At 32.5% G+C, this 13,228-nt stretch overlaps 1 protein-coding gene across 1 annotated transcript; it reads right to left on the bottom strand.

Annotated features, from left to right (window-relative positions):
• Positions 1–3,205: 3,205 nt before the first annotated feature.
• Positions 3,206–11,058, bottom strand: LOC142640726 (cellulose synthase-like protein E1). Its single transcript, XM_075814950.1, has 8 exons — positions 10,638–11,058; positions 9,096–9,414; positions 6,848–6,988; positions 6,483–6,614; positions 5,864–6,076; positions 5,550–5,774; positions 5,102–5,449; positions 3,206–3,889 (listed from the first exon to the last, which is right to left on the bottom strand). Exons 1-8 carry the CDS (start codon positions 10,907–10,909, stop codon positions 3,335–3,337), a joined length of 2,205 nt encoding a protein of 734 aa, XP_075671065.1. The 5' UTR covers positions 10,910–11,058; the 3' UTR covers positions 3,206–3,334.
• Positions 11,059–13,228: the final 2,170 nt, after the last annotated feature.

The raw sequence follows: 13,228 nt of genomic DNA, 5'->3' as shown, positions 1-13,228 counted from the left end.
GATTACCATAAGATCAACACCATCTTGAGTATAATGTCATGCTCCATTGACCTTAATTACAACGAAAGAAAGATGCTCTGTAGCCCCTTCATATTGAACATTGTGAGAGAAGCACTCTTCTCTATCAATCACAAACCTAGTGCCAAACATATTTTGCAGGCTCCACAAGAGTGCCAACAACACAAACACAACAAATTCTGGTAGCCCAATTGTCATCTGTAGATTACAAAGTGAGAATTCCAAGTCATAACAAAGGATAACACTATAGCTAAGGGGGAAGGGGGTGGAATAAGACACGAAAAACTTAACAATTCAAAGAATTTGTGAAATAAAAAAGAATCAAGGCTCATGACACATAAAATTTAATCAACGAAAATCTAGTACCCAATGCATGATATAAGTAGTAAATGTTAACTTTAACTCTTTAAGCAAACTTAAGGTGCATCATATAATTTTCTCCAAAATTCACAAACAACCACCTTTTTTTGGTTGTTGGTAAGTAATAGAAATTTTATTGATAAAAAAGTACTTCATGTTCACCATGATGAGCATAAAGTAGTTGAAAAAATTACAAGAAAATCAAATAGAAATTCCACAAACAACCATCTATTACCTTGATATTCAATTGAATATAAGAGCTTAACCAGAATAACCCACAATTAACAATGAGAAATTATATAATCACAAAATGAACAAAAAAAACAATTTTTTCACAATAAAACTATAAACACAAGAATTAGCTCTCATTTCATGCACAATTAGGTGGCTGAGAAGACAAAGGAAAATAAGAATCACGAGAAACCTTTAAACTTCAACCCCCTCAAAAAATTCTATATTTTAGAATTCAGAAAACCCAATAAGAGATCAGATTCAAAAAAAAAAAAAAAGTAGAAATTTTTACCTTTTTATTATTTTTTTATATATTTAAGATATATTTTCTACTTTAGCCTAATCTAAGTGTATATGTGTGTGAAGCTTCCTTCTAGAGACTTGAACCCTATCCCTTGTCACACCCTACAAGCATTTATATTTGTGGAGTGACCATCGCACCAAGGGTGCGTAGTGGTGAATTTTTTACCTTTGAGTGTCGGTTTGACAAAGATTATTTTTGCTCATTTGTTTTACTATTCAACTTATTTTTGGTACTATTTATGAGTTTTATTATACTATTTCAGCTAACTTTTACCTTTATTTAGAGTACTTTTAACAAAAAAAATTTAATAAGCAAATTCTAAATGGATTCTCATGATAAAACCCATAAAAGAAAAGGCACAAAAATTCAAAATTTGAATGATCTGATAAGCGTTCTGGTAGAGAGTGTTTCAAAGGGGACAAGAGCTTGAGCTTTGTGGGATTTTTTGGCCCTTCGGTCTATGTTTGCCTTTTGGGCCTAAGGCAAAAAAATCCTAGGTTTGTGTGTTTCAAACCTGAAAGATTTCAAACAGGAACTTGTTCGAGTGTAGTTCGATGTCTAACGGTTTAAAAACGCAGTGATTGTCTGAACTTGGGGTGCATGGGATGGCCTTATGGCCCACATGATTGTCTATGTGTTGGACGGTTTCGATTGGCTGTTTTGATTGTCATTAAGGAGACCACTCAATGGCATTTGAGTTACAAGTGGAATATGTAGATTATTTTCTAATTATTATGATAATAATATCATTGTTGCTGAGGTTTAAGGTAATGGCATCATTTCTAGTATTTTATAGGTGAAATTATACTTTATCGAGAGTATGGGGTCTCACCCAGAGTGGGTAGGGTGCTATTAGTCACGCTTAAGTAAAGAAGCCACACTGGTTGTCTCCTTCTATCCATTTTTTATTTGCCAAAAAAAAAAATTGCACTTTATTATCATAAACTACACCCATGATTATACTTTGCATCTTAAATTTTTTGAATACACGTTTTGCACCCTAAACTATGGCTCTTATTACATTTTACACCTCAATGTTAAGTTTGTTGTTAACTTGGATGAAAAAGCATAGCACCACATAAAAACACTAGATTACCCTTCTTCTTAATCTCTTAAAAACAAAGGAAAAATTACACTTTACCACTCTAAACTATACTCTTGATTATACTTTGCATCCTAAACCTTATATTTTCATTCAAGTTAACAGCAAACTTGATGTTAAAGTGCAAAATGTAACAATAGATATAGTTTATAGTAAAAAATGTGCATTCGAAAAGTTGAGAGTGCAAAGTGTAATTTGGAGTATAGTTTAGGATGGTAAATTGTAATTTCCTCTATAATTCAAACCAGTCTCTCCCTCTTCACTATCTATGTGTAATTACTCAGTGCTCTTGGTTCACAACAAATGCGTACTTTCCTCTCTTACTTGAATAATAAGCCCCATCATGAATTTAATTAGTAGGATCTATTTTATTTTTATTTTTATACAAGATAGAAATTCTACTCTAGCTTAATCTAAATGTATATGTGTATGAAACTTCCTCCTAGAGACTTGAACCTCGACTTTTGACCCCTACACCCCATAAGTACTTATACTTGTAAAGTGACCATTGCACAAGGGTATGCGGTGGTAGGATCTATTATTATAGAAAGGAATGAGTACACATTTATTGTATTCACAAAGCACTAAATAATCTCTCTCTCTCTCTCTCTCTCTCTCTCTCTCTCTCTCTCTCTCTCTCTCTCTCTCTCTCTCTCTCTATATATATATATATATATTAATTTACCAATGCTACTCACTTGGTTAGCGATCCACCAATGCTACTCACTTGGTTAGCGATCCTTGCTCCAAGCATATTAGGACTTCATAAATTATACTATTACCGTAAGAATATCACTTGAACTTCAAGTCTTCTGATTTATTAGAATTCAGGTGATAGCGTGGTAATAATGACAATATCTATGATTCGGCATTGCTTTGTTTGTAAATCAGTAGTCAATTATAGTCTTTTGGTTCAGTTTATCCTGTTGACATCTTCACCAAAGGTTTACCAATTTATGCATTCACCACTTTGTATTGTAAATTGATGTCTCCTTCGCCAATCAATTTGTAGGGGGTAATGATTCTGATAAGAGGAAAAAAAAGAAAAAAAACGAAAGAGAAAAAGGGTTTGTAGGGGTAACAACATAATATGTTGATGCATAAATCAATGGGTGGTGTTGTACAACATTGATATGCAAAATCATAAATATCAGATTTGACTTGTATATATTGTTGAATTATGCTCCACGTGTAAAACTAAAACCCATACATGTAAATTTACTTCAAATCATCAATATATAAATGTGTGCTCTGTTCTAAACAGAACAAGACACACTTACAGCCAAATAGCCCTTATTTCACATATGAAACTGAGAAGATTAGTACAATAATGTAAAACTGATACAAGCCAATAGAGCTAATACAATTGATTTGGCTGCTAAGGAGCTTGGCAGCTTACCCTTGTCCTTCCTCAGGAAAAGGGCTTGGTACAAAGGGAAGTTGATGAGAACCAAAATCCCACAAAGAACAAATTGCAAACTCATTGTCTCGTAAACTCTTATGATTCCTGTACCCATCAATGCTTCTTTCAACACCCCAACAAAGCATACCAAATTTATCATTGCAAGTGTTGATAATATTGTGAACATTGGAGTGGAAGTTCCAAACTCCATTATTTCTTTCTCATATCTTTGGGACACATCTTCGTCAGCTATTTTGGTTGAGATTACAAATCCTGACTCAGCAAAGCCTAGTAATTTTAAAATGGTGTCCATAAAGGCAAAGAGATAGGAACTTGTTCTCTTGTAAAGCCACATCCTTTGGCAATTCCACCAACCAAGGATTGTACCACCGCACCACAGAAACTCGGCTAAGCCACAAATGTGTTTAGCAGATATCACATATGCAAAGGGTATGAACCATGGGCTTGAGATCTGAATTTACAACACAAAACTATATCACACACATTTAAAAAATAAAAATGAGAATTATAAATAATCTTCTAAACAACCAAAATATGAAATTTTATTCATCTAAAAATATAAATATGCAATTTCTATACATTGAGTTTGACCTGGATGATATGTTGCCTGATCCTCAAAATTCCACTACACCCCTATCATATTTACCTTTTATTTAACTAGACTTTTGATCAAGTGGTTTCTCAAAAAAAAGGAAAAAAAAAAGAAAAGAAAAAGAAAAAGACTTTTGATCAAGTGTGTTACACGTAATAAATTTGAATGTTGTATAAAAAGGAAAAAGAAAAAAGAGGCTAAATTCCAATTTAGCCCCTCTAACTTGACCTATTTTCAATTCTCTCTCTCTCTCTCTCTCTCTCTCTAACTTGACCTATTTTCAATTCTCTCTCTCTCTCTCTCTCTCTCTCTCTCTCTCTCTCTCTCTCTCTCTCTCTCTCTCTCTCTCTCTCTCTCTCTCTCTCTCTCTCTCTCTCATAGCCTCCTTTTTATTCAATTTCACCGTTAAGTCCACCAAAATAACGTCATTTTGAAAAGTGAAAAATACTAATAACTAGATTATGTAGAACTAGACACAATGACTAAATTAAAAAAACAAATATGAGTTAATGATTGAAACGAAAATTAAAAATGAGTCAAAGTTTATAATTTGTAATTTGTCCAAAGAAGAAGAAGAATAGATAGAAGGATATAAACAATTTTTTTTTTCATTTTCTTTTTACTTATAAAAAGTATGAAAAAAAAATGTAGAGGTTTGCAGTTTACTTTGTCATTTACATTTAGAGAAGTGATATGTCCATAACATTTTCATAACAAATTATAAATTGTTAGTTGTTATTGGTTAAAATTTGAACTTATCACTGAGATTACTTTTTTGCCCTAATAATAACAACCAGTAACGACCTGTCACTTAGGATTTGTTGTAAAAATGTTGTGGACATATTATTTCTCTTATATTTATTATTCTTATGTTCACTTGTAAATTATTATTTCCAATATTTATACTTCTATATTGTACTCTTTTTTTTTTTTTGGGGGGGGGTGGTGTGTCCCCAGCACTATTAAGAACAGGGGAAAAGTTGAATTTGTTGCCCACAGTTTCCCCCCTATAATGTAAAACAAATAAAAAAAGTCAAAACATTGTAATAAATAAGAAGCAAGGAATCACACCTGTGGAAACAAGGAAATTCCTTTGAGGAGGTAAAGTGAAGGGATAACAGCGTAATATAGTGTTGCCAAGCAATTAGGAGCCCAAAGACAATAGGCGCAATATCCCATTTGAAGGGCCAAGCTAATCTTTCCATGTGCATACCATGCTGGACTGTACCTAGAAAACAAAATCTGGAGATCGCCTTCAGACCATCTCTTATGCTGCACAAGTGCATCAGGGAGTGTAGTTGCGGCTATTCCTAAGAAAGCCTCTCTTGATGGATTAAAGTAGACTGATTTCCACCCCCGACATTGGATTGATAACCCGGTTATCACATCTTCTACTGGACATCCATATAGCAGGCCCATCTGCAATCAAACATCAATATATGTAAAGTAAGAATGTGTTTGTGTTTGTGTTTGTTGTTGTATGTGTGTGTGTGTGTATGTTTGACAGAGAGAGAGTGACCTCTTTTCCCCATTGAGTGTTTTTGTCATATGTAGAGCTTGCAAGACCCTTCAAATTTTTTTCTAATTCATGAACACTGTCTTTTCTCCTTATGTCAGTCAAACTACTCCAGTCAGTCTTATAGTCCTTACTGAACTTCCTCCCACATAGAGTGTCTCTTCTGTGAAAGCATCCAGTTCCAACATATAAAGGGCCTCCACAACCATCTAAACCATGGAATTCCACCTTTATCACCAAGCATTAGAATTTAGCCAGATTAGCAATTTAATCAATATGATCTAAATAATTCTTCGATTCCACAAGTATTTACCCACCTCTCTTATTACTCTCATTGTAGCATCATATATTTCATTCCTAGTAACATTCTTAAAAGTCTGGGGAAACTGCACAAAAGCAATCTCATGGCCCTTCTCTTCATCCATGAAAAAGCATAATGCATCTCGTACAGAATGTGAATTGTTTGAGTACATATCACAGTCCACATTAAGAATGATTGGTCCATTGCTAATTTCTGATGACACTCTTATCTGCACAGTGAAACATTAGAGGAAAAATAACTCAGTGATACTTGAAAGTTCACCACAATTTAGGTTGATGACCGTATATTCAAGAGAAAGATAACACACCTTCAAGTTTAGTGCCAAACTTGGGAGTACTTTCGCCGAAAGAAAAAATTAAAGATTACAGAATTGAAAACATTGTCAGCATAACTGTTATATTTGCCTGCCCATTGTGCTATCACTATTATCAGTATGCTTGTTTTAGTAGTCTTGTTAGTCATAGGATTAGCAGTACTATTCCTAGTAGGTCTAGAATTCTGTGCCTATATTTTATGTAACTAAATTGTATGGTTATATAACTAACTTATTTCACTGAGAAAATAACTATACTTTCATACAATGTGTGTCATTTGTCTGCAAGAATGCACATTACCAATGCATTCATTGCTCCAGCTTTGAAGTTGTGGTGATGTTGGGGTCTCTTCTCGCGAGCCAAATAAACCAGAGTTGGCAACACAAACCCATCTTTATCTTTGGCATTGGGGTCTCTCCCATCAATTAATATCTGAAAAAAAAAGGTTCAAAATGTAAACAGTACTTAAAGCAAAACGATTTGCTTGAAAGTGCTTATAAAATTCATAGGTGTGTAGCGTACTTGATTTTCATGTTCTATGAAAAAAGATAGAATTTTGGTTTGGCAAATCTAGAAAACTAAATGTGTTCAAATTTTATATGCTGACCAAAGAAAAATAATATTACACATTGGTCTTTAGAATTAATGTGATAGTAATAACATACTTGAAGAATTGTGTCATGGTCTCGTTGAGAAGAATATGAATCCCATTGAGAAAATCCTGTGTGTTTTGAGCGCAATTCTTCTGGGATTCGAGCTAGCTTGGCTGCATTTTCGATCCGATTCTCCATTTCGTCATATAATTTCTACAACATGAACATGGATATTGCAGTGACTATTAATTTCAATTAACAATGTGTAAACAGTTGAAAGACAAGTAAAATCTTGATGGTTAAAATTCTTTATAATTGATTTGAAAGGAAGTAATTAAAAAGATAGATTTAAATTTAAAAAATAGTTTAAATGGTTTAAATAAAGTATGAAATGTGTGTGTGTGTGCATATATATAAGACAATTTCAACCTATGATGTCCATTTTTTATGATAGTTATTTATTATCAGACTAAGATATCGATTGATTTTTGGTGTAGACGGGGATTGAACCCCAATCTCTTATTCAATATATATTCTATTGATGACATGATATTCATGAATATATTAAAATTGATAATATGGAGATTCTTTTTTTTTTTTTTTTTGAGAAACCATTAATATGGTGATTCAATATCATTAGAGAAAATTTTTCAAAATTCAAATTCACTTTATATTGTTAAAATCTATATAAACTACAGAAATTTACACTAATATTTCTTCTTTAAATTCCTTGATTTTAAATCCTCACATCCAAATACTATCTCCTAAACAAATGAATAATGATAAATAATAAATCATTTTCTATTTCGAGAGATGTAAAATAAATATAGGCCATTGAGTATTTCACGCTCCTTATTGTCCATACACATCATTCAATTACGTTTCAATAAAATATGGACATCTAAAAAATAGTAGACATCGCTTGTGAAATTATGGGCTCTCAACAAGGTAAGAAAACAATTACAGATAAATATATACTTTAGAGTGTGTGGGCTGTGTTAAAACTTAAAAGTCTATTAAAGGGCTTTAGGGCCCAAAAGAGTTCTAAGTAGGAATTTGAACTGTTTCATACCGAACACCCCTCTACACCTAGACCTTTGATTGATCTAATTGGATTCAGGTATAAAAATAAGTACTTATAAAATAATAAGTCAATAACACACTTTAAAATATTATCTATCGTTATTTATTACATTTAAAAGCTTTAAATCAATTTGGTTACCATATACCTAGGGTGCTGTTTGGATAAGTTGGCGTTTGCGTTTTGATGAAAAAATTTTGCGTTTTTTTTTTTTTTTTTTTTTTTTTTTTTTTTTCTTCTGCTGATGCACGATTCAGGGGGACAGCGGTTACTGTTCATGATACTGTGCATGAACAGTAGCCGCATTTGCTGACTTTTCAGCACTTTTGTGGGTCCTGTGTACTGTTCACGGGACCCACAAACTTCATTTTTCAGATTTTTTAAAATTAAAAATGGGACCCACGGTACTATTCACACATTTAAAAATTATTTTGGTACCGTGTTTTCAGTTTTAAGTTTTCAGCAATAAACTGTATCCAAACGGACCCTAGAGTAAAAGCATTAACACGTCTAATTAATAATTATAGTTTTGTCGAACACTAACAACTTTCTAATAAAAACTTTTTATCACTAAAAATTTTATTAAAATTTTAAACTTCAAATTTTTATTTTAGGGATTTACAGTTCAAGCTTAAAACTGTACTTTCTAATTGAACCGAGCGTAATGAGTTTCATCGCAATGCCTTATGGATGGATGACTCCATTGCTATGATAGTAATAATACTTAACGTTATAATAATATTTTAATAGCAAGCACATATAGTTGTCAACACGATCATTATCCCAAAAAACAAAAACGTGTGAGTCAAATCTTTGCCCTTGGTCAACTTGTTCACAATGCGTCATGGATGACTCCATTGCTATTATAATAAAAAAAGTTGGACTACACTATTATAGTAAGAAGCATTAAAATTATGACTATTATAATATTGTCACTAAGAAAATAAGGTTTTTGTGATGTTAGCTTAATAGATTTGAAATATGTGTGATAAATTCAAAAGTTTTAAATGTTATTTATCAGACTAATGATTTCTCGGCTTTTTAAAGAATTTCGTAGATAAGAAGTAGAGTATTTTAACTAGATGTTTTTCTCAAAAAAAAAAAAAAAACAGATGCTTGGATGCCACTTCTTAATATATATTATCTTTGCGTCTGAACTACCACCGACTTCATTATTAAACAAAACAAAAAAAAAAAGAAAAAAAAAAAAGAAAATTGATTTGCCATAATCTAATTTACCTTTATAAACGCCGACTCTTTGGACTGATTAGCATCAAGTGGGTCATCACTTGAGTTGAAATATTCAGCGGGTGACCTTGGCTCCACCTTGAATTTCTTGCAATATGGTAGCCAATGCTTAGCAAAGTGAGAGGCTTCTAAGAGAGCATAGAAGGTAAGATCTGATCCACCATCATCTGAAAGATACACACTTAGCTTCTCTGGTGGATAGTCATATGCCATTATTGATAGAACAGTATTGATCACCATCACTGGTGGCTCGATCACTGGATCCGCAGTGCACACAAATACGTCCACCTTGGGCAATTCTTTTTCATGCCTGTTTTGCAAAACATTCATAATTATAATAAAGGTGAGATAAATTTTACGCAGATTGTTATGACATGAACAATTTTGATTGTTATGAAATGGACAATTTTGAGATCAACAAGTTTAGTGACAACAATTTTGATTGTTATGAAAAGGACAATTTTGGGATTAAAAAGTTAGTTTGTTGAAACTCTCTTTAAAAAATGTTCATTATTGACTAGATGACATATATTATATTTGTGGTGGGATTGTGTGACGTATAAGTAATATAACATGACTCAATAATAAAAGATCAATAAATTTAAGTTTAGATTAAAATTTACTTGATAAAATATAATAAATCTCAAAGACATTGGATTTACTTCAATATAAAATATAGAAATGAACTTTGGGATAAGGCTTACAAAATCTTTCTCTAATTACCACCTTTTGGTTGATGAAGTTTCAATCTTTTATCTTGTCTTGAACTTTTTTTCCCCTTGCAATATATATATTTCTCCTTTTGCTCGTAACTTTTTACTTCATCTAGGTAAGTGATATGAAAGTATGTCAATGGAGTTTCAAGTATATATAGATGATGAAGAAAACTTTTAATGGTTACAAAGGGGTGTTTGGTACATTATTTCAAATAATAATTTTCAATTTTTAAACAACATTACACGTATTTTTACTTATTTTTTTAACTACACATATTTTTATACATATTTTTAAACAATAAAATACATATTTGTAAGTGTATATACCAAAACACTCCAAAGTTTTTGACTCAGATATTTTGTTTTTGACTTCTTTTGGTAGTTTTGAGTACTGCAAATTTAGTACCGACAATAAATTGGTTCCACGCATGGTTGTCACTTCTCATGGATAGAATCTTTGAAAAAAAGAAAAGAAAAAAGAGTGACGACAAATACATATATAGAGGTGGAATTGTACCTTTTCAATAAAATGTCCTCAATCATTTACCAAAATTTACTTTATCATAACTATTTCATCTAGAAAAGTGGAAAGAAAGTTCTTAATGCTTGAACATTGCACTAAAGTACAGTCCATTTAAAGTTGAGCAATAAGACTTTCATGCAGATGCATAGGGACATATGAAACAAGCTCATCCCCAACTATTCATCAGAAAAGAGTTCACCCTCATCAACTAACAAATACATAGAATACTACGCTTTTTAAGAAGAAATATGCATAAATATATTAGGTTTATATCAGATGGAGGCAAAAACAAACCTCTGAGAGAGCCTGTCCTTGAAGGTGCACCTATAGACTTGGTTCCACCGGTGGGCTTGAGTTAGGACCCAGTAAAGTCCAAACCAGAACTCAGCTCCAAGCAAACCAATCCAACCCCATCTCCCATCTTCACCTTTTCTTGGTATATGACTCACTCTATAAATCCAAATCAAGCATATGCCCACAAACACAGAGATCACAAAGAGCCTATAGAGGACTCTACCCTTAGCTCTCCTTGTTTCAAACAATGGAAGATACCCATCACTTCCCATCTTTGTCTCTGTTTCTCTTCAGCTAGCCTTTTCCATCTACTATTCTATTACTGTACTTGTATATTTAAAGCGGTTCAAATTAAAGGAATCCTTATCTGTACTTCTTATGGCTGGTACATGTTCAACAATGATGTCTACAAAAACAATATAATACTTTCCTTCTCAGGAAAATATATATATATACACACTGTCCAAATATGGCGGCCCAATGTGTATAGTGGGCTCCAATGGTGACCAGTGAAAGTTGTGGAAATTGAACCTAGTCCAAATTTTTAGGTGGGCTCTATCCATTTTGCTTAAATAGAACCAGGTCTACAATTTTTATTTTTTTGCAACAAGTAGGAAAGGAGATTTGAATTCTGATTTTGTCTACGAAAAGAAGAAGTAAAAAGGTTTTCTTTTCTATGGAAGCAAAGTCTATGTTACGTACTAAACCCATGTGTGAGAGAGGAGAAAATATAGACCTAAGAGTTTATAATTAAACAAGAGGTGCACAGCTTGAATAAGAGAAAGTCAAATGGACAATTTTACATAATTCCATTTTGGAGAGACGGTCTAACCAATTATCAAAGTCCATATAGAACAATAAAGGGAAATTGACTTAGTTCATAATTCAAAATTAGCAAAAAAATTGTTTGCTAATAAACCGTCACTCTCTTGGTCTGATGACCTATTGTTCATGAACAAAAGGATTCATTTGAATAAAAAATTCAACCACCACTACCAACATTATTGCACCAACATACCATCAATCACTCTCATCAATCCTCCTTGGTGGGTGATCTATAAGTCTAATGTAGTTTTCTCTGAGGCCCACGGCTTGCCTTGGCACTGGTATGGGGTAGACTTCTCTCACCTAAACTTATTTTAACAAAAAAAAAGAAAACGATCTAAAATATATATATATATATATATGTATGTATATATGTATGTATATGTAATAGAAGGGTGGTGTATGATAGAGCCAACATGATCCAAGCATATAAATTAGACCATCTCCTCCTAGCCTTCAGCAGTACTAGCTAAATCAAAGACCTTATCTCAAAGGGAAGACCTACTAAATTATAGGCATCAAACAAGCTAATGAAACTAAAACGGCAGATTTGAACAAAATTGAGGATGGTACACTAGTATATTGATCATTACGAGTAGCTAGCTAAGAACAACATGCAAGATCAATTGGTATAATGTTATGAACTCCAAATCAAGAAAAACCTTATTGATTCCCCTATTACGCTGAAGAGGTGTAGTACTGCCAATGTTGCTATAATCGTACATCAAATGCATGGCTACTAAATTATAGGTATCAAACAAGCTACTGAAACTAAAACAACAGAGTTGAACAAAACTGGGGATGGTATATGACCCTAATCATTGCAGATGAAGAGTGCTTGGTACATTGGTATATTGATCATGACAAGTAGCAAGCTAAGAATAATATGCAAGATCGATTGGTCTAATTTTATGAACTCCAAATCAACAAAAATCTTTTTGATTCCCCCAATTAAGCTGAAGATGTGTAGTAATGCTAATGCTGCTATAATCGTAACCATGATGGTTGGCCTAATTGCTTGCTAATGGTGTCAATGAACCAGAAAAAGTATTGTGAGAAACCGCGTCTGCGACCCTTTTTTGGTGTTACGCCAAACGCACATGAATGGGTGGAGTCGTGTTATTGCCTCTCAAAATGGAGGTTCGAAAAATTATATTTTTCCCTTTAGATTAAGAGTTTTACAATGGAATTGCCACTTATTTTAATTATTGAAATAAATAAAAAAACCAAAATTGAAAAATTCCTCTTTTCATTGATTTGAGAAGAAATGTACATTGATCATACGAAATTACATAGCTTTGGTTCCAGATACAATTTAAGATAAAGTACATGGTTTTATTTCCTAGTTACAATATAGAAATAAAAAATTATATGGATAAACATTTGATCTACTAAGCCTTGATTTAAGCTTAGAGGCTATGTTATAAGATGAGAAGATGTTAGACACCTACCTTGTCTGATGAAATCGATCTTCTACATTATGGTGACCAACATTCATATCATATCATCAAAAACACTCAATTATATGTTAAATTTTAATGTGTATGCATGTGATAAACCCTTATTCAATTTATTAATCATAGAATTTTATTTTATATAAATTCTAGTGAATGTGTGTGAATGGTGATATCCTAGATTTAAGGATTTGAGAGAATGATGAAAAAAACATGTTTTTCATAGTTTTTATGTAAATTTAAGATCAAAGCTAATATTATACATGAACATGTAATGGACAACTAAGAATATGTGAAAAACACATGTGAACA

The sequence above is a fragment of the Castanea sativa genome, chromosome 6 (genome assembly GCF_040712315.1).
Source record: "Castanea sativa cultivar Marrone di Chiusa Pesio chromosome 6, ASM4071231v1".
Taxonomy (NCBI): Eukaryota; Viridiplantae; Streptophyta; class Magnoliopsida; order Fagales; family Fagaceae; genus Castanea; species Castanea sativa.
This window is presented reverse-complemented; position numbering and strand designations above follow the sequence as displayed.